Genomic DNA, 20,083 nt, shown 5'->3' with positions numbered 1-20,083 from the left:
TGTAAGTTCTCCAATCTGATGAAAGGCTCCAAGACGGTTGAAATAAGGTTTTCTCCATAACAAAGACAACAACCTCAACAACTAATAATATTCTAACTTACTATTAGGTCAAAAAGAGTGAGGTCATTGCCCTCTGTACCTTGACACCGATACATCAATAGTTTTATTCACATACGGTCTCGGTCCTCGGATTTCGCCGTACAACAGTTTTTATCAATCATATCGAAAGGTGAGATGCAATTAATTTTTTCCCATTCTCCTACCAAATCTCTGGAATTCTTCAAGTGAAGTGAATTTGTCGAACGCCTCCACATTTGGTAAGAAGCGCGTCGCGGGCACATACAGCTTTGTTGGATTTAGCGATTCTTACCGGCAAACTTCTTGTATCCCATCACCTCGACCTCGCGATATTTTCATCCTTGTGCAATGTGCTCAGGTTACAACAGAGTCACCAACTGTACAACTCATCAACGTGGTATCTCGTACAAAAGAGAAGACGCGCCGTTTCGAACCATAGCGCAGAGGTGATTTTCTTGACCGCAATTTACCAAGCAAGATTTCACTTCAACAAAAACAAACTCTTCATCAAAACACCTTTCCAGCTAGACTTTTGCGATCGTTGGTACCAATCCTCTTAACTAGCTAGCTGCATGCGAACTTCACACAAATGCTAACCTTTCGTGTTACCCAGACTCGATCTACCAATATTCCCAAAGATTAAGATACCCCAGTCGACTACTACATACCCGCCCACGATCTTCAGCGGCAGCCATCCACCCCCGAGATACTCGACGAGCATAAACTGTAACCACTCACCTGGAACTTCGGTCTGCGTCTGCAAGTTCGGTTAGACCTTTGATTTCATTGGGACTTTTTCCAACATAAATCGAAGATATCGAGAGCAGGAAATCGGAAATCGGAAGATCGAGAATATAAAAATAACCATTGGGAAGAGCTAAACGTGGGAATCATTGCACGGCGCATTGCCCGCACACATCCACCTACATCCGCAATTAATCCTGTAAGTCGATTTCAATTCATCTCCCATCAAGGCATCCATTTTAAGTACAAGTCATCATTGAATTGCCATCGGGGCTTCTTCAATTATTTCCAAGATCTCTTACCACCACAAATCAATATTCAATATTTCACAGCTATTTCAAGGACCATTTTGCGATAAGAAAATCCATCGAGTGCTTATCGGTGAATGAGCAGGGCTGCCCTCCTTCAAGGGTATTATTTTACATGGGATAGCTTTCTAACTAAAATCCTACAGCAAAGAGGAAACCAACCATCCACCATCATTCTGCAACTCTACACCCCAGCGGTGCATATTGGCCGGACCTTCACAGTCACCAGAATTCTTTCGATAGGAACTCCTACAAGTAAGTGTTCTAGATTGAACTCTCTTCATTTTCTCCACCCCTCGATGTACTGTTATTGAACCATTACTGCGAGGTGCTTCTCATCCTTGCCTCTCTATCCACCACCACATATTTAGGCGAAGTGTCATCCGCTTGCAAGGCTTGTTGCAGATGACCAGCTTTATGGGCCTTGTATGGGTTGCAACCTTTTCCATATTTCTAATCACGATGTTGAATCTGGTCGTCTGTTGTCACCAATCGTTCTACCCATGTTTCTATAATATATCTGTCCATCCGCCCGCTCTTAGAAGACCTGGTATTTTACCACGGTTATCGCTGTGCCTTGTTCTTCCGCTATCAGCCTCACTCATATTGTTGCGTCATTATCAGATTTCTGGTTCATCCGTACTTTGTATTGTGCTGTATGCATGTAATTCATTTTTTCGCTGGCTTTCTACTATCAATACTTCTTGGAACATAACTAACATGAGAATCAGGTCCTTAAATTCATCACCGACTTTTACTGTCCTACCTTCGCCCTTCATTAACATTGTAAGTTTCAAACATAGTCTTTACGTTCTCAGCATCAAACTATCTCTCCAATGGTCCAGTGACTACTAGATGGATAAGGCCCCTCGCGTACCCAGGAAGCGTACCCTGCCAGGGAAACGTCTAAGTTGCGCCACCAAACCCTGCCCCGTCTGAATCCTCTATCCACACCAGCGATCTTGGGACGGGCATCGTCGGTCCGGCCCATATCGTATTACAGAACAGGCGCATCAGCTGCTCAGGTGTATTTTGGGCTTCTATCGAATTGCCTAGTGTTCGCCAGCCTCGCCAGCTCCAGAGACTCGACAGGAACAGAAAATCAATTGATTCCATTCAAAACCTGGTTTGAAGGTCAATTGAATCAATTATTGGTATCCAATTGTACTGATCATATCATCCTTTTCTGCATCTGTAACCTGTTGGGTTCATCGCAACTGGATCTCCGTACTCGGGAATTCACCATGGGGCAACTTGAATGTTCTCTTCCTTGCATAGCCTCGCACTATGGATACATTCTCTTTCGACGATCGCATTGAAGTGACATGAGACAATTTGAAATGAGGATAAAAGCTAATATAGAACTTGCAGAAAGAGCGATCTACACCATACACGGCACTCGTTTCATATCCCACCCGTCGAACGCGTCAACAAACCTTCGAAACTTCAAACCGAATCGTCCGTTACCCGTTAACTGTGAGTTGGACCCTTTCTCACTATGTTGCAATCTTGCACCAAGCACGGATGTTGCATGGCATCGCATGGCATGAATACATTGTTATCCCTTGCTTTACATAAACAACCATTCCCTAGTATTATTTTTCAACGGTTGTCTCTAGGTGGCTGGTATCTTTGTGGCTATCGATCAAGTGCTAACTGAATTAGACGTCATCCGCCAAAATGTCCCATCGTCAATATAAGGAAGAACCTGGTAATGCAGTTAACAATGAACACGTAAGTACACAATCTACTGTGACTTTGACATCGTATTGCATATCCGATGATCGATCATATCAAAGTTAATATTTATGCGCTGCCCTGTTTTTCCCTTTTGATATCTTTCTAGATTTCGCAAGTTGCACTTCTTTAGATAAGATCACAGGGATAAGCCTCCTCGCTCATAAAAGCAAGCAAGGAAGCTTGGCTTCCATAATTTTTCCAGAACATAAATTTAGCAGGACTCGAGTAAATTGTGGATTCGTAGGCTCGTTTCACAATTAACAAGGGCTCTTGTTTTCAGCTACCCAATCCCACGCGATGAAGGCGACAAAAGTTTAGTTGGTGGTCGAGTCTGTGTACATTTTCTGCACGGCCTTTAAGCCATTCGCTTGACGGTTAAGATCAGCAAAAGACAAGGTGCTTTTAATCTCTGACTGATTGTTTTGGGTTGGTGGGTGCAACCAATCAAGCCTTCATCTTTGATTGGTTGACTTGCTTCGAATGGAGATTGTAATGTTGCGCACGTATGCAGCTAAAAGTTTATGTAGATCAAAAGGTTGGTGTGTACAAGCGGCACCTGATGGTTTCTGATTTTTCATCAGCCTCTGAAGTCAATTTTCAAGATGGTTGTATGTTTGATTGGGTGCGAGGGTTAGTCCTTTTCATCTATTATATTGTATTGGTTCAAGTCGGCCGACGCAAAAACAAATATCAGGAGGATTACGAAAGCATAAGCAGGATATTCATACTAGGCTGCAGGAAGTCTTAAGGAGACTTTGGTATAGTGGCTTGCCAAGGTTACAACGCCGCATCAACAACGGATGGTGTCTTTTTATGCTTCCCTCTTCCATTCCACCCTAAACCTTCTAGTAATATTCTGACACACGAACTAAGAAAGGAAAGTGCCTTTTAGCTTTTTAGCTTCTCAGTCGTGAGTCGTAATCGTTTATTATTATTCGGTAGTAAGATTTTATTCTATTCATTTCCCTCCATGCAATTTGCACATACTATACATAACAATTTTCCCTAGACCACTCGCCTCATTCTCCCAAATGAGTCAAGTAAATTGGTTTTAGAAAATTATTATTATTTATTTTCGTATACTACTGCGCAAGTTCATGTGGCCAGCCCACTTTCAATTCTCAAGCTCAAGCCCAACATCCTTTGAAAATAGACTAGTTGCCTCCACTCACACACACCGCTGTCTTTTCAGGGCCAAACGAACCGAACCTGGCCCGGACCATTTTTATTTCAATTTTTTCTTTCCTTGTGCACTTAAAAAAAGATGTTATAAACTGTAAACATCAATCCCCCCACCTCCTTGCCCCTGGCTACTTTCTCTTCCCTAAATTCTATACCCCATCTGGTCTCAATACCTTGCAACGTCCGCGCACCATTTTACATTTTCATGCGATATAACCCTTGTCACGTTTATACCATGCGTTGTCCTTGGTTCCACTGAATAACTTACATTTCCGTTCCCCTTGCCCTCTTCCACATTTCTTTTGATCATTATCAAATCCATCTCATCCGTCCATTCGAAGCCCTTGTTCTTCAAGCTTAATCTTCCCCATTTCAGACCACTCAAATTACCCTGTCTATCTCCGGTCCTGCTTGTTACAATCAGCTATCTCATCAAAAGCTACTTACCCTCGTACGTTATCCTCGTTCAGATCAATCTTCTACCTACCCCATTCTGTTATTATTCTCCGGCTCCTTCGAGTCTTTATTCTTGCTCATCTCATAAGCTTTTCACCCTCGTCAGATCCACTACTTAAAAACTGGATCCTCGGACATTGCCTTCATCGCTTGTGGTCCTTGTCCACTCATCTGAAAAATTTCGTAATAGAAGCAAGGCATCTGTTATACTGAGGTACACCCTCGTTCTATTCCCTTGTCCCAGTCCCGCATCTAAAGATTTCTTGCTGTTTTTCTACCACTATTACTCTGCGCCGCCTGTCCTGTCAGAAGATCTCATTCCAGGTACCGCGCTGCTGCACTTGACCCTCGTCATCAAGGATCGACCACCACTTTTCATACATCTAAAGTCTCAAAAAATACATCGCGACGCGACTGGTTTTTCTCAATGGTCTCTACATTTTTGACGTTACATATATCATAAAAGTTGAAGAAATCATAACTAACAAATGGCATCAATGCAGCATCATCCCCACCACGCGCCGCAAGGTCAAGGTCCTCCACCTTCGCACCATCTTCAACAACAACCGCGACCTTCGAGTATTGTGCATCAGCACCATCAGCAAGCTCCTCCACCACCACAACACCCTAACGCGTATCCTTCTGGACACGCTTTACCTCAATATCCACAAACTGCGACAGGGCCCGGTGGTCAACATCAAGAACTTCCATATTACCCAACTCACGCAAGTCCTTACAGTACTCCAAGCGCATCGGGTACATATTCATCCGCAGGTGTGTAAACGCGCTTTTTCGACGCGTTATACCTCAATTGTAGACTAGATACTAATTTTCGCATAGGTCCAGAAACTCCAGACATCATGGCGGCCACTCAACATATGACCCGAGCTCCATATCCACCAATTTACCAAACCCCTCAATCCAACTCCCCAGCCTCTGTTGCATCGCCTGCACATGAGAACAGAATGTATGCGTCATCTTCACAATTGCAACAAAGCCAGCAGATGTATTACCCGGGGCCACCTCAGCAGCAATATCCTCCTCCCATGGCTCCTGGGGGACCTTCTCCATATGCGCAACCACCACCACCCCCGCAGCAGCAACAGCACCATCATCAGCAATCCATGACTTCACAGCCAACATTGCTCATGTCACACCAGACAAATCAGCACCAGATGCAACCACATCCTAATCAGCATCAACAGCCTGGTATGACTGGAAGTCCACGAACAAAGATGGAGCCACACGTTCCACAAATCGCTAGACCAAATCCACCTTTAGGGGCTCAGCATTCTGCGAACGGTACACCTCAAATGCAGCCCAACAATCCACCTGGAAATGGCGGCAGCGGTGTCAATCCCAATGCCGCACCGGGTCCAATTCCAGCAACTACCCCGCTTGTTGTGCGACAAGATAATAACGGAGTTCAATGGATTGCATTCGAATATTCGCGCGATCGTGTTAAGATGGAATATACAATCAGATGCGATGTCGAGTCTATAAACGTTGAAAACCTAGGCCCGGAATTTAAAACGGAGAATTGTGTTTACCCGAGGGCGTGCTGCAGCAAGGATCAATACAGGGGAAATCGATTGGTATACGAAACGGAGTGCAACACTGTCGGGTGGGCCTTGGCAGAATTGAATCCTTGCCTACGTGGCAAACGTGGATTAATACAAAGAGCGGTCGATAGTTGGAGAAACAGTAACCAAGATCCAAGATTGAGAAGTCGTCGAGTTCGAAGAATGGCTAAAATCAACAACCGTAAAGCGGTTCAAGCGGCTACAAGTCATAATCCTCACATGACCGGTCCAAGTCCTACAGGGATGCCACCTTCTGCGAACATGGGCCCTGGCGGTGCGGGAAGCATGGGCAAACCTAACCTTAGCGGTATGGGTGGTCCCCAGCTTCATCACCACCACGCCCATCCTGATGGAAGTAACCAAGGAGGAGAAGAAGTCGGTATGTTTCACCAGATGTGATGTGCGATTATTATTATTTTGTTATGATACCATTCTTGCGAATATACCTATTGATTGGGGGAAATTTGGGGCCTTAAAGTGACTAGTCACAAAAGCACTTTCATGTATAATACAACATTGCACTTTGCTTTCTGCCTTCTGCGATACCTACCCGTTACCCCGCGTTATGTCTTTGTATTATTGTATTGCTCCACATTGCTTGCTTTGTATTGTTATTGCTTTGCTTCCCGGATAAACCTGAGAGGCTAATCAATAAACCCATGTGTAGGTGACGACGAATATATGGATGAGAATACTCACCATCACCATCAAGCTCCAGTTGGGCAATCTGCCAATTCGGGAGACGATGTGCGACAGAACCAAGCCTTCCCAGGTTTCAACAATAACTACCCTTCGAGTTCAGTAGGCGGAGCTTCCATGATTCCTGGTGCTCACGATGCACGTCCTTTACCCCGCGGGTCCCACCCAATTGCCGCACAATCAAAAGATGATGAGGATGGCGTCGATGTTTTCGGTAATGTTCCAGAAGCAAAGAAGCGCAAGTTCATCTTGGTTGAGGATCCCGTTAAGCAAAGTCGTGTTCGTGTCCGCGTTACTTTGGATACGGTCGACATCAATGAAATTCCAGACTCATACCGAAAGATCAACTCTGTCTACTCACGATCTTGGTTCCCTCTGCAAATGCAATCGCCTCCTCCATTGGCAAACGGCAGCGACTTCTTTCAAGATGATGATAGCGATGATGAAGTTGAAGGTCGAGGTCGTTCTCGGCGTGGCAGAAAAATGTTTCCTGTCCATTTGCCAAATGGTGATGAGGCCGAAATCCCTATTCCAAGAATGCGCAAGTCTCAGAGAGCATTGGAAGTCAAGCTTAATGATTTAGGTTACAGGATGACATGGCATCAAAGCAGAACCTTCGCGAACAAGTCGGTTTTCTTACAAAAAGCTCGTGAGTCATATCCCTGTCCTTTACATCGGGCCGGTTAAGAAATTGTTACTAATTAATTATAACAGTTGATGCATGGCGCAACAAAGTCAAGGAAAACATCGGTAATGCAGGAAGAGACGTCACTTCCATTCCTCATTTCGATACTCGCTCCGGCAAGCGACGCTGGTTAGAGAGCACCAAAAAGCGCGAGCAACAAGACACCGACCCTTAAACGAGCAGCTACAGGGTTCTAAATCCTCAGCATTACATTGTACAATTTCAATCCATGGCACCTCTCCCCTCGATGAAATCTTTGGTTGGAGAGGAAACGATCTACAAAGATTCAAAGTCCCTTCTCAACACAATCCGCAACTACTCTTTCGTGCTGAGGTTGCTGCTTTGATACACGCATTGTTCCGGAGGGCGAATTTATTGCGTTGCTCTTAGTTATTTGTTATTTGAATTTTGCTTTTTCGTATCACCAATGAGTCAGTGGATGACTGGGCGGATGGATGGGTGGGTGGTTGTTTGTTTTCTGTTTCGGAATCCGGCAAATCAGTAGTAAAATGAATATATTGGTTTGATTGTCGCGGGGCGAAATGAATGATTTGGGAAGGAAGGAAACGTTTGGTGCACGCATTACTTTTATGACATTGATTGGTTTTGGGGACGTGGGTACATAGATAGGGTGAAACGGATTGTTTGGGGAGATGCGAGACTGATTTCGAAAATGAGGGATGGGAAAAGGGTGGAGGCGGCCTTGTAATTATGCATATTAAGTACACACATAGATTAGGAATGAGCACTCTCGTTATATCGGGGCAGCTCGGTGAGAGTGTTCGCTTGTTTGTAGAGTTCACGAAAACAAAAGGAAAAATTGAGAAAAACACATTAAAACATGTTAAACACTTCCGGTTTCTTGTGATGTATGAAGTCTCCATGCATGGAATGTAGGTGTGGGTGATATGTTGTGTTTGAAGTGTATAGATGAGTGTGTAAGACTTTGTTGTGAAAAACTATTTAATGGTCTGAGAGAAGTGCTATGGTGGTGATATGGAAGTGTGTATGTAATTTGCTATGTATTGGTTTTTTTGTTGTGTTTTGGTTGTGGGTGGAAGGAATGATAGTGTATCGTGCTATTGATTTTGAGGGTTTGAGGGTTTGGTGGTGGAATGGGAGAATAGGGAGGAGACAGAGGTGAAGTGAAGTGCAGTTGCAATGCAGTTGATGGTAAGGCGATTGAGATTATGGGAAGAAGGAAAGAAGGGAAACGGGGAATGGGGAATAGTGAAACAGGGGGTGGGATGAAGATTAGAGGGTGAGAGAGGGTGGTGAAAAATGGGCGGGTATGGAGAAGCAAGGGGGGAGGGAGGGGGGAGGATGGGTTGATGGATGTGGTGAGGATGGAGTCGAGGTTTGAGGTGGTGGATAGATTAGGGGGATATCTGTTTGCTCAGGTATAGGTATACGCAGAGGTTTGGTTGGAGGATGGTGAAATGGTGAAGGAGTATGTATGTATGAGGTTATGAGTTTGGGAATGAACATTTTGAGAGACAGAGAGGAGGGCGGGAAGACGTTGGATGGGATGGATGGATGGAACTTTGAGATGGTTGAGGAGGGGGTTAGGTCATTCTTTGGAAGTGCCACCATGTCTTTGTGGTTTGCAATCTAAACTGATTTGTCTCTGGAGAGTTTGCAAAACTCGAAACAGCAAATGTGGTATAGCAACATCAAGTCATACAAATCACTTTCACTGGAATCACATCCGAGTTTGGTTTGTGATTGTTCACATCATTTATGCTTGTAAGAGGAGTAGAATCAGTTATTCTCGGGAAGTTGGGAAACCTCTTGCTTGCTTTGTGGTTGTTTCAAAACTTTTTCAGTATTGCTTGGTGTTGTTATGTGGGCGATTGGCGTATCGTAATAGCATGCATTGATTTACCAACAAGTAACTTTATATGGTGCCCTTGGCTGAAAGTTCTATGTTTCCTTGGATGGAAACATTGTTACTACCAAAGAGAGAAATTAGGTAGTGGTATAGATGAAGACTCAGTAGCAACATCTAACTAAAGTTCATAGAATGTTAGGACCTCAGCTGTTAATTTGTTTGTTCTTTTGATCATCTCAGGAGGTTGATCTCAAGGTGGATTGCTTCTACATACTGAGCAGCTGGTTTGCTAAGATAGTCCATTTACACTTCCTTCTCAAGACATGTGAGAACATGGAAATCTCATGTCAAAAACCTATCAGATTAAAACATCAAGCAAAGTAAGACAAGACAGACATAGGTATATAAAACTGCAATACAGCAGCTCCCTTTTGGTGGACTTTCCTGCCATGCCAAATCACTTCTTTGTCAGACTTCTGGAATCTATGATATAATTCACTTTTTTTTAAATAAATACCCGAAGTAATGACCACAGCGAACCAGTAAAACTCAATCATTTAGGAATTGAACTGGCCGAGTATAGCCGAGCTGTATGGGAGTCAACTTTAGAAGCTGTCAGTTGTAATCAGTGATAGATGGTGATCAACCTCGGAACACATGTTTTAAATTAACAAAGCTGCAGAAAGTGAATACTCTCGATTCAGTAAACAAAATAAGCCGGTATTGGGTAATCTAGTTGAAGAAGGGCTCTTCTCGATCTATAAAGTTCTCGAATTCCTACTCTTTCACATCTACAATTATCAAATCTGCAAACTATTACCTCTATAACATCAGACAAACTTACAACAAGATCATAATAATGTCTTCACCAGTTGAATTTAATTATTCCCTTCCAATCCAAAGAGACGATGGCCATGTTTACCACATGCCAAACTTCACCAGCGAATTATGGCTTAGCAAGAGCTAAAAATTCAGAAGTACCGGACCTGATACATGATGCCGTTGGGTATTTAACATCAGAGAGGATCGATCGATCCAGATGAACCGAATTCCACCGAACCAAAAGTCTTCGTCAACGAGAATGAGAATGCGTCATTTACAGCTCAGCAGGTTGACTCGAAGACTATCCAAGAAGAACTACCTAGCTTCGTTATGGAGGTATCTTGAAGCTACGAAAGATGTTCCTCCGTCGCGGAGAAGGCAAAGACTCTGAGAAGTGTAGGTTCGAGGAAATTCTTAGATCTGATAGGGGAGGAAAGAGTCGCACCTACACCATGGGATGGTCGATTCCGCCAAACGGGGATAGTGGCGGAGTTGCTACAACATCGAAGGGTCACGTTAAGCATTGCGATGAACTTGCAGAAGCTACTCAGTTGATTGCCAAGGTTTCACAGACAATTCATTCGATATGTCACTCCTGCAGAAGAACTGAGAGTACTTGAGTTACAGTCTGAAATCGATGTATCGTACACGGCTGGCGACGAGGAAAATAGAAATTTCTGTAAGTCCTGATCCACTAAGTTCATGTTTTGAATCACTTATATTTCTAACACATGTGTCAGCAACCATACAGGTCAACTACTCCAATGTGAACACAGTCTCTTTGTCAGTTGAGATGGGGAAGTCTGGATCGTTACACATAGACGCGAAGGATGACCCAGCACGGATGTCGGTGCTCCTGAACTTGTCCAATCTTGTTGAAGGATGCTGGCCTGGAATATTTACCATGATGTCACTTCGTGACTACTGGGTATTGCACCGTGTGATGCTCTAGTCTTCAGAGCAAGACATCCCCATCTCGGCATTCCACCAAGGATGATGGGAGACTCGCCGAGGAAACCATACGTTGCACCAATTCCGAATTGGCGTGGATGGACCCAGAGTTATACAACTATTCCAGGACTAGTCCTCGTCGCCTACCCGCAGAGAAATTTGATGAATCGTGCGCCGACCTTGAGAAGTTACAAGATGCCCGATCATTATAAACAAGATAATCCAATGGCTATCACCTTTCCTCATGGAGAAGCTTTCGCGCTTGCGGCATGGGGGACACTAAGACATCAGCATGAGAAGATTGCAATGCAAGACGCTTGGCATCTTGCTCACCGCCACAGCAGTGGGTCATTAGCTGTATTGCCGTCTGCCAAGTCGATTGCAAAACGGGAAGCGTGGAAAGACGAAGACGGGCATCTTGTTCTACCTCGCGTATCAAGAATTCAAACAGTTTTAGACGGGAATTCCGCACAGTCTCGAGACTCTGCTCAAGCGAAAGCATTCGCCAGACTTAGAGAGATTGCAAAAGCATCACTTTCTCAAGACTACTTCGGGCAACGATCGTCCACACACAGACGCTAAATACGTGAGTGTGTTGGGTTCTTCGCTTATTGAGCCACCAAAGGTTGCGCCAGGGAAGAAACTCACGAAGGCTGCCACTCATGCAATGTTTGGAGAGAACCCATATTTGTGTTCTCTCTGTGACAAAAGGATTCCAGATCCCTTTGCTATGAAGGCCCACTTCAAGACTTCCACAAGAATGACAGTGCCGAAGGGTTTGAAGCCGTCATGCCAACAAGAGACCCAAACCATCTCAAGTATCTACAAGAGGCAGGGGTTTTCAAGTCTGGCGGAGAGCTCCAAGAAGGGTGGCAAGCGTCGAAGAATGTCTGATTCCACGAGTGATGAGCCGCCAGCACAGAAAATAAAGGCGGAGGATCCAGAGGAGGCTATTGTGATTTCTGATGATGAGTAGATTGAGGACTTTGCGGTTACTTCTGTACAGCACGGGAGAAGTGAGTAACGTCTCCAGGAATCGGAGCCATATCTAACGAATTGTTTCAAGGATATGTAGATATTGCATAAACTGTGAATTACCCGGGTAGATAGTGTATCAAGTTATTCGAATTTCTCTATTTAGACTTGTCTTCTGTGAAATAAATGGTGAAAGTTTTTGTAGAGCATATAGTGATTCCTAATTCTCTCCTCTACTTCTTCTAAATCTTCTCGTTCTCCAGCTGTTGCCATTTCGAACTGATTTGTATCTATAGTCGAGGGTCAATTAGACACACTGCCGTATCAAGTGAAACTTAGGAACATGAATGCATTTCTTACTGTTCATATCGTCATGTGATTTCGCCATCAATGACGTACTTGCGTTGATTCCGTTAGTATCCATAAGTAAGCCCCGCTCAAGTCATGTTAAAAAGCTTATGCTATAGAGTTATATTGACTTCGTATAAACGGTGATACTGATGAATATCCTCTATATTAGTTTCAAGCTATCTTCAAATCTCATATGAAAAGCATGAGACTAGAACTCATAATTACTTGCGATTTATTATGATTAAGCATGTATAGTATCTGTTCTACTTAGATATCCCTAGTAATCTTCAATAACTTCATGAAAACAAATGATGTCGATACTAGACTCCGTAACATCTAATAGATGCTCGATTGCAACTATAGTAGAGAAATCTATAACTAATATTACAGACTTCTACTTTCAATCCTCTTAATAATTTGTTAGTAAGTGAAGTTCTCTTAATTTTACGCTGTATTATATTCATGCTCTCTACTCCCTAGTAGTCAAATTTCTTGATATTCGATAATATTAGCTAATAGCGTTCTACGTTCGTAAGAATTTCATAGAAAATCTCCTTAAAACTGATTTCATGAAATCACATCTCCTGAAATGACTTTATAACTCCTCAATTAAATTTCATACAGAATATTCCAAAACTAATCTACTAGTAGTATTCATTTCGAACTCGGAAAATAATTCAGGTAACTATCATTAGTACAGATGACTCCTCTTTGATTACTCAAATCTTTCGAATGATTTAGCCGAAAATATTTACTTCGCTTAATTCTACCAGATTATAGCTTTCTGAAAGATTTATGCCTACTTTCAGAAATAATGACTCTCACTAGATTCTTTTAATCTCAAACATTTTGATTTCTTAAGCAAAGTGAAACGCTATACATACCAACCAATTTTCTCAGACAAGAGACTTCTATGTTATTAGAATCTAGTTCGAATAGAACGCTAATCGATTTAAATCCTCAGAATGCTTCGAAACAATCGAGAGTAAAGAAACTTATCAACTAGTCCTCTTAGCTAGGAACTATAAATGCTTGCATCTGAGTGTACTACGTCGAAAGTTAGTATCTAATTGAAGAATTCCAAGATCAAGATCTTGTAATACAATGACAAATATATATTTCCAGTCATTTCGCTATGTGCATACTACGAAATGAACTCAGCTAGCCATAAAATAATCTTGCTCATTGACTATATAAAGGCTGTGATCTTAAAATTAGATAGGAAATTACGAGATGTATTCCATGTCTAGATATGCACGTACTTTTCGCAGATTAAGTCAACAATGATGGTTCGGAGTACATATCTCCTCTAATTCTGAAACTCTGAGTAGTCACTAAACTTGATTTCCAGTCAAGTACTCTTCGTCTTAAACTGATTCTTCACTGAGAAGCTTTCGCGATTCCGAGAATTATTCAGATCTCGAGAAGCAGAGACAAATACTTCTTCGTTCAGTAACAATCAGTAGCCATCCATTGATCCGGATTTTCAAGATACAGAATACACAGTTCTATCCAGATCCATAAATGAATTACTCAACGGTGCACCATTTGTGAAACTCCACTCTTCAGTCTCCTTTCCAAGAATGATGAATCTCATATCAGAGTTTTCCGAGAAAAATTGGCTGTGGATGACCGGCTACCGTCCCATCTCGACAAATTGACCGTATCTAGTTCACGCGAATCTATTGAACATTAGGTTTATAAGCAAAACAATCTAGAATCTCGGTTTGACTGTATAGGCTCAACGCTAGTCGATCTGATCCAAGATATTAGTAATCAAAACAGCCTAGTGTCTCGCTTGTAGCTATTTTTGAGTCTCGCTTAACTTGAATTGAGAGAATCTTAAGCGAGAACACTACCGTATTGCAGAATTCAGCTGTGATTGAGTCTGCTGCCTAGCAGTGTGACAAACAACATCGGTAAGCAAGACAGATACCTTGTTCTGAGCACTTCCCATATCTCGCTCACGCTGACTGGTCATGTTGAAGAGTGTGCAACATCGCTACTGTACTTGACGCGCTGATTAATTCTAACGCGCGGTAAATTACCGTGACAAGAAAGTGAGACTTTACTGCCGTACTTTACAAGTCAAACCTACCAGAAGTCACGCTAAAAAGTGAAAAATCGTATAAACATCAAAAACCATGACCGTAAACCAAATATGCCTAGAACTGATTATCTAATCTTGAGAACCGTAAAAGTTCGCGCAGGCAGCGACTGTTTTGGTGTCTCAGATACCGATTTTCATGTGCTTATAAGGGCTTCTTATTCCCACTCAAAATTTCTCTATCTTTTACTCGTTCTCAAACACTCTCGAGAAGTCCAAATAACATAAGTACCTCGAGTTCTCCCACCTATCCAACGGCATCGATTTTGAATTGCATCAAAAAAATTCAAATTCTACCAATCGAAACAACTCAAATTCCATCAACAAAAACATCTACGAACCATCCAGGAAACATCTCCGAGTCATCATTCAAGATGTCAGGTTCATTCCCCGTCGATTTCCCTGCCACCCAATTCACGTTCAACATGACAGCACCCACTACCAAGCAGACCAGCGCTCCAGGCAAAGTCGGTGCACCTGGACAGTCGGCTCTGAACTTAGCCGATCCCCTTTCTGCCAGGTTCAGAAATCTGCAGTTGGATCCAGAGCAACATGCACAGTTGGTCATGAACAATTTCGGGGATTTGCATTTGGATAGAAAGCAACCGGGCTCTCTAACTCCCGCATCGTCGCGCATTAGCTCACACGATGCTAATGAATTTGACGAAGACTTCGAAGAAGCCTGGGAGGAGCAAACTCCCAACATCAAAAATGAGAGCACTCCACCAACAGCCACTCTCCTGTCGGATATCCAACTTGCAATGCAGCAAGGGTTGATGGTCAATTGCATCAAGTGCAGACTTCCAAACACGTACAAAGTATCGCAAGTTTGGTTACCCAATCCCTCCCAACCAGAGCTCATTGCTCCCGATTCGGCCAATACCAAAAGCCATTTGCACATTGCCGCATGTGCCAAATGTTCTTTCGGAACTTGTTTGGATTGTGGTGTAGCTCCACATCTAAAGGAGTGCACTTTTTCGGATACCAGGGCAGCCTGGGAGGCCTTGAGCGCTGTCGACGATGCTGTAATCAACTTCCGGAATGAGTCACCACATCTCCCATTGACTCACGCAACCAGAGAGCTTCTTCCTGCTCTTTTGAAATGCTTGACGACACTCAACACTACCGTTGCCAGAAACGGAGCGATTACTTTCGGATTCGACCAGCTTCTCCGCAAGAGTATGCTTCTCGATCTAGTTGCGGATTTTATGAGAGGCATGACTGCCCAGACCATGGAACTAACTCCACTACTCGTTCAAGTATTGGAGTTCTTACACATGTTGGCCGAAAACGCCGGAACGAGAAAGTTGTTCTTCGAAAAACGACAAGTATTGAAGACAACATCACCCGGTCTTCAGACTTTGGCTTTCCCTTTGGTACTGCTTCCAGTCCAACAAGTATCTGCATACAACTGGAGCGATCGCGAAGCCAGCACATACACTCTTTGGCCATTATTGCAAAAGTCTCTAAAAGCCGCCCAGCAATATATGCTCGAAAATCACGATGATGTTTGGTCTGCGGCTCTGGTTGCTCTCGCTCAGAGAGTTCCTGATGTCTATGCGTTGGTGGCAAGCTCGGTGCCACCAAAGCCTCTCAAGCTTACATACACACACTATACTCAACACGAGTTAGGATATGCAATCGGCCTGAGAGAACTGTTCACAGTTGCAGTAGCCAAGAAATCGGAAGCCAAGAAGGTAGCTGCTACCCAGGAGGATACCAGTAAGATGGAGGTTGATCCTCCCCTGAAGAAGCGTGGTCGTGCTCGTGTTCGGGCAGAAGCTCAGGATGTTGATGAAGATGAGGCCAGCAGGTGGGGAAAGAGAAGAACTGCTGGCAAGAGATAGTGGATCATTACCACAGGGATTCTCTTGCGGGGTAGAAGTTGAGGGGTGGAGAAAGACAGTTGGCTACAAAGCAATGTGTGGTGATAATCACTGGGGCTGTTAGGAACATTATTATGAATTTGTTCGAAATAAGGGTGGCTCATTAGGAAATGATTGCCGGGAATATGATTTCGGTTGAAATTTATCACTGCTCACCATTCTAAGTGGATGATATAACATTTCTGGAGACTATGTAGGAATATACATTAATAAACTTCACAAAATAGTATAGATGCAAATGAATGTGATCAAGTGAATGTAATAAAACCAACTGCTGATACCCTGAATGAGTATGAACGAAGTGAAAATGCTATGAATTGAAATCTTGATGTTATTATGGATGTGAATTAAAGCTTGCTCAATAAGAGAAGATTTAATCGCTAAAGTCATCAGACTACCGAATTTTTTCCATTATGTCATTTCGCTAATCTCGATTTAGGGCCAATTAGCATTTAATCGTGGAAACCAATAAGCATCATTGACTAAATACTAACTTACGTACTATATTAATCGTACTAGCAACTAGATTAAACTTTGTCGCGGTTTCGAATCATCGACTATAAATTGAAGTCAAGAAATCGAGTTGAATCAAAGTGACAACATCTTCAGATTCATGATAGAGTAATAGAGTGATGAGCGAAAGCTACTCAGGGGGCCAAGTATTCAAATGTGCAACCAAAGATGATAAATAGAACTAGCTACTATATCTGCAATTGCAGTGTTCATATGATCTTGACTAGATCCATGGGGATCCTATGATTTACAAAGGCAGCGCTTCTCTCACAGAGCATTCCCAGAGCGATGCGCTTGAGGCCATATTGAAATTCTGAGCGAAGATCTAGATGTTATTTTCTCTGAACAAATGTTTGCATCAGTCCTTGAATAACAGTTATCAAGGTGTCAATTCATGATAACATGTTTTACTATTAATCCTTCCATCACAGATCACATCCCCCCTGCTAGTCTAGATCTGGATACCCTCAAGTGACATTGAAACAAAAAGACTTGCTGATTCTTCGCTATACATCATAACAAAAATACCGAGGGGACAAAGCAAGAAAAAGTGAACCACTATCTTGCGCAGCAGTCAAATGAAAAAGAAAACCGAGATCCGAATCCCATGAACCCTACCAAACCAGACCTTTGTGTTGCTCTCTAAAGCGAGTGATGTGTACCTTCCAAAAGGGTCTAGTGGCTACAGTTAATTTTTGTACATCTAGACAGCATAACATTACAAGGGGAACGGAGTTTCGCGCCAGTGCCCGCGAGACCATTAGCGTCGGTAGGGGGTGAATTAAGTTAGAGTCAACATACCAAGGGTAATTGATTGAATCGTTGAAAGTGATCGTGACTATCATCTTGGTATGTAAGGAGGATGTTCTTTACCCAATTCCCCGGAACTCATTGAAAATGGGAATCGGAGAATCTCCTGAAAAAATGATTTCGACTGCACCTAATTTATCAACTGCCGCAGCGGGGACAAAGCTAGTAAAAGAATTGAAGGACTGGATTGCGTTATTCTCTAGGACGACTGAAGACAATAAGTGTAACAACCAGATAAAATCACAGAAAGTCATAATCAGCGATGAAAAACTTCGCCAAGGAAAAGTAATAGGCCTACTAAAGCTATCCCCAGATTCCAATATATACTGTCTTGGTAAATTCTGCCGCAGATGACAGCATGCTGACCACAGATATTCTGATATTCACCAAAGCAAACACTGAGGCTGTAGATAATGGGAGGTATGTACAATAAAAATTGTAGAAGAAAAGCCGAACATCATGCAATAACTGCACACTTATTTACTTTTAGCGCTAAACTCAAAGAGGCAAAATTCAGGAAACAAATTTTAATTCATGAGTACGAGCTACATACTTGGATCTATCATTGAATCATTCTTTGAATCCCCGTCGCTGTTTTTCTTTTCCTACAAGAGATCGTGCCATTGGAGACAACCAGATGTCCGGGCCCTGAACGTCCACAGAACCTCTGTTTGCTTCAATCGTGGCCTCGATTTCTTTAGCAACAACACGATTGCTACTAATTGTTGTCAATCTAGACGCCCATCCGTACAGGAACACGGACTGATTAACACCAGTCAAAACTTTTGAGACGTCATAAACGACGTTAGGAAGCTCGGATTTGATAATGGTTACATTCACATCAACTATGGAAATTGGTAACTGCCATTCCAGAGGAATGCTATACTCGGAGAGCTTCTGAAATTCCTCCGCCAGCTTGTCTCTTGTCGACTCATGATTGAACCCGAAAATTAGTTCCATTCTTTTCTTTTCGGTGTCTGTTCCAATTGTATCTATGATTTCTTGGGCTCTTGCGACTGCCTCACGAGTACATATGAGCTTTCTAGCACCGCATGCAGGCCAGACAATACTAGGTAAGAGCTGATCTTCGCTTTCCATTTCCATTTGTTTAATCAAAAAGCGATGATGCCAGTCTTTTGATTCAACTTGGCCATGTGAAAGACTGAATTTTGCGTAATTAGCAAGCAGGGAAATAGCTGACCGTTGTTCGGAGAAATGGGTGCACCCATCACGGGACACAATATTTTTTACTTACTCACTAATAAATGCAAATATCATCGTACAATCAACGTTAAGTGTTTCGGAGAATTTCTCAAATGGGTCTACTACCATACGCTGGAGAACTGTCGATATCTCAAGGCTTGTAGGAATGTCTTCAAATATCTGCACTGTAACTCTCAATTCCCGAATTTCTTGTAAAACACTAGCCACCTGCTTGGGACAATCTCGTGTGATTCTAGGAAGTACCATACGTACTGATGGGTACCGGTATTTGGTTCTGGCCAGTTTAGAAGCTTCCACGAGCAACTTGGCTTGCTTTAAAAGGCCTTCTGATTCATCGTCTGAGTCTAGTCGAGAAGAATTCTCATCTTCATCATCAGTTGAATCGTCTTCGGCCCATCCGGCCTTGGCTAGGTCAAATATCATCCTTCGAGCAGTAATTGTATTGACTTTGACCCATTCAAGATCCTCTCCAGCTACGACATCGACTTCCACACTTTTAATATTGCTCTGCGCTGAGAGGCCACCTCGTTTAGATTGAGCAAAGTTTGACCAGTAGTCCAAAAGAAGCGTTTCTCAGAGCTGTAATACCCTTGCAACCCTTTGCTGTATTCCAAACAGCGGAATAGAATGGAAAATTCGAAGAGCTAACTGTATGGGCGACCTTTTCATCTTCCGGGTCTAAGTTTGCAAGTCTTGTTAAAGATTTGATCTCAGATTGGAGATTTGTCGAGAAGTGTCTTAGTTCAACTGTCTTGCCTTGCTTTCGCTCTTTCAAAAGAGCCTTGAATTGTTCGAGTTCCGTCATCAGATTTTGAGATTTTTGAAGTAGATCTTTCACTGATCTCTCCGAGTTGGGCTCAGGATCTAACAATCTCAAAGCTTCCATACTCTCGGCGATATTCTTACCATTAAACGTAGCCATGGCGGGTAAGATACTCCGTGAAGAGTTGCTTACAGACGAAGGCAGTTTCTAAAGAGCGTCACGTGCACTGATTTAATGAAGCCACAAAAGTAAGAGGCGTATGATACAACGAGGTGGACTCAACGGTCTGAGTTTTCTTGTCAAAAGATATGTATTGCAGTGTAGTAGTATATTCATGCATGTTCAACCGGTGAGTGACTCTTCCCAAAAGAGATT

General features: G+C 42.9%; 6 protein-coding genes across 6 annotated transcripts; 4 read left to right on the top strand and 2 right to left on the bottom strand.

The window, feature by feature from the left end:
* Positions 1-1,448: 1,448 nt before the first annotated feature.
* EAF02_006540 (uncharacterized protein) lies at positions 1,449-1,735 on the bottom strand (the record flags this gene model as incomplete). The annotated part of the gene is made up of 3 exons (XM_038902588.1): positions 1,449-1,570; positions 1,592-1,639; positions 1,690-1,735. The coding sequence occupies 3 exons, from the start codon at positions 1,733-1,735 to the stop codon at positions 1,449-1,451; spliced, it is 216 nt and encodes a 71-aa protein (XP_038757808.1).
* A 682-nt stretch (positions 1,736-2,417) lies between these two features.
* EAF02_006539 (uncharacterized protein) lies at positions 2,418-3,000 on the top strand (the record flags this gene model as incomplete). The annotated part of the gene is made up of 4 exons (XM_038902587.1): positions 2,418-2,450; positions 2,502-2,606; positions 2,796-2,864; positions 2,977-3,000. The coding sequence occupies 4 exons, from the start codon at positions 2,418-2,420 to the stop codon at positions 2,998-3,000; spliced, it is 231 nt and encodes a 76-aa protein (XP_038757807.1).
* Positions 3,001-4,996: 1,996 nt separating this feature from the next.
* Positions 4,997-7,650, top strand: EAF02_006538 (uncharacterized protein; the record flags this gene model as incomplete). Its single annotated transcript, XM_038902586.1, has 4 exons — positions 4,997-5,282; positions 5,349-6,470; positions 6,759-7,439; positions 7,505-7,650. 4 exons carry the CDS (start codon positions 4,997-4,999, stop codon positions 7,648-7,650), a joined length of 2,235 nt encoding a protein of 744 aa, XP_038757806.1.
* Positions 7,651-10,484: 2,834 nt separating this feature from the next.
* Positions 10,485-12,055, top strand: EAF02_006537 (uncharacterized protein; the record flags this gene model as incomplete). The annotated part of the gene is made up of 5 exons (XM_038902585.1): positions 10,485-10,691; positions 10,750-10,807; positions 10,869-10,974; positions 11,088-11,511; positions 11,537-12,055. 5 exons carry the CDS (start codon positions 10,485-10,487, stop codon positions 12,053-12,055), a joined length of 1,314 nt encoding a protein of 437 aa, XP_038757805.1.
* A 2,831-nt stretch (positions 12,056-14,886) lies between these two features.
* Positions 14,887-16,359, top strand: EAF02_006536 (uncharacterized protein; the record flags this gene model as incomplete). The annotated part of the gene is made up of 1 exon (XM_038902584.1): positions 14,887-16,359. One exon carries the CDS (start codon positions 14,887-14,889, stop codon positions 16,357-16,359), a length of 1,473 nt encoding a protein of 490 aa, XP_038757804.1.
* A 1,932-nt stretch (positions 16,360-18,291) lies between these two features.
* EAF02_006535 (uncharacterized protein) lies at positions 18,292-19,867 on the bottom strand (the record flags this gene model as incomplete). The annotated part of the gene is given in 3 exon segments (XM_038902583.1): positions 18,292-18,883; positions 18,977-19,517; positions 19,534-19,867. 3 exon segments carry the CDS (start codon positions 19,865-19,867, stop codon positions 18,292-18,294), a joined length of 1,467 nt encoding a protein of 488 aa, XP_038757803.1.
* Positions 19,868-20,083: the final 216 nt, after the last annotated feature.

The sequence above is a fragment of the Botrytis sinoallii genome (genome assembly GCF_014898435.1).
Source record: "Botrytis sinoallii strain Bc 23 chromosome Unknown BSIN_010, whole genome shotgun sequence".
NCBI classification, from domain to species: Eukaryota; Fungi; Ascomycota; class Leotiomycetes; order Helotiales; family Sclerotiniaceae; genus Botrytis; species Botrytis sinoallii.
Note: the sequence above shows the minus strand (reverse complement) of the source record. Positions and strands in the feature narration are given on the sequence as shown.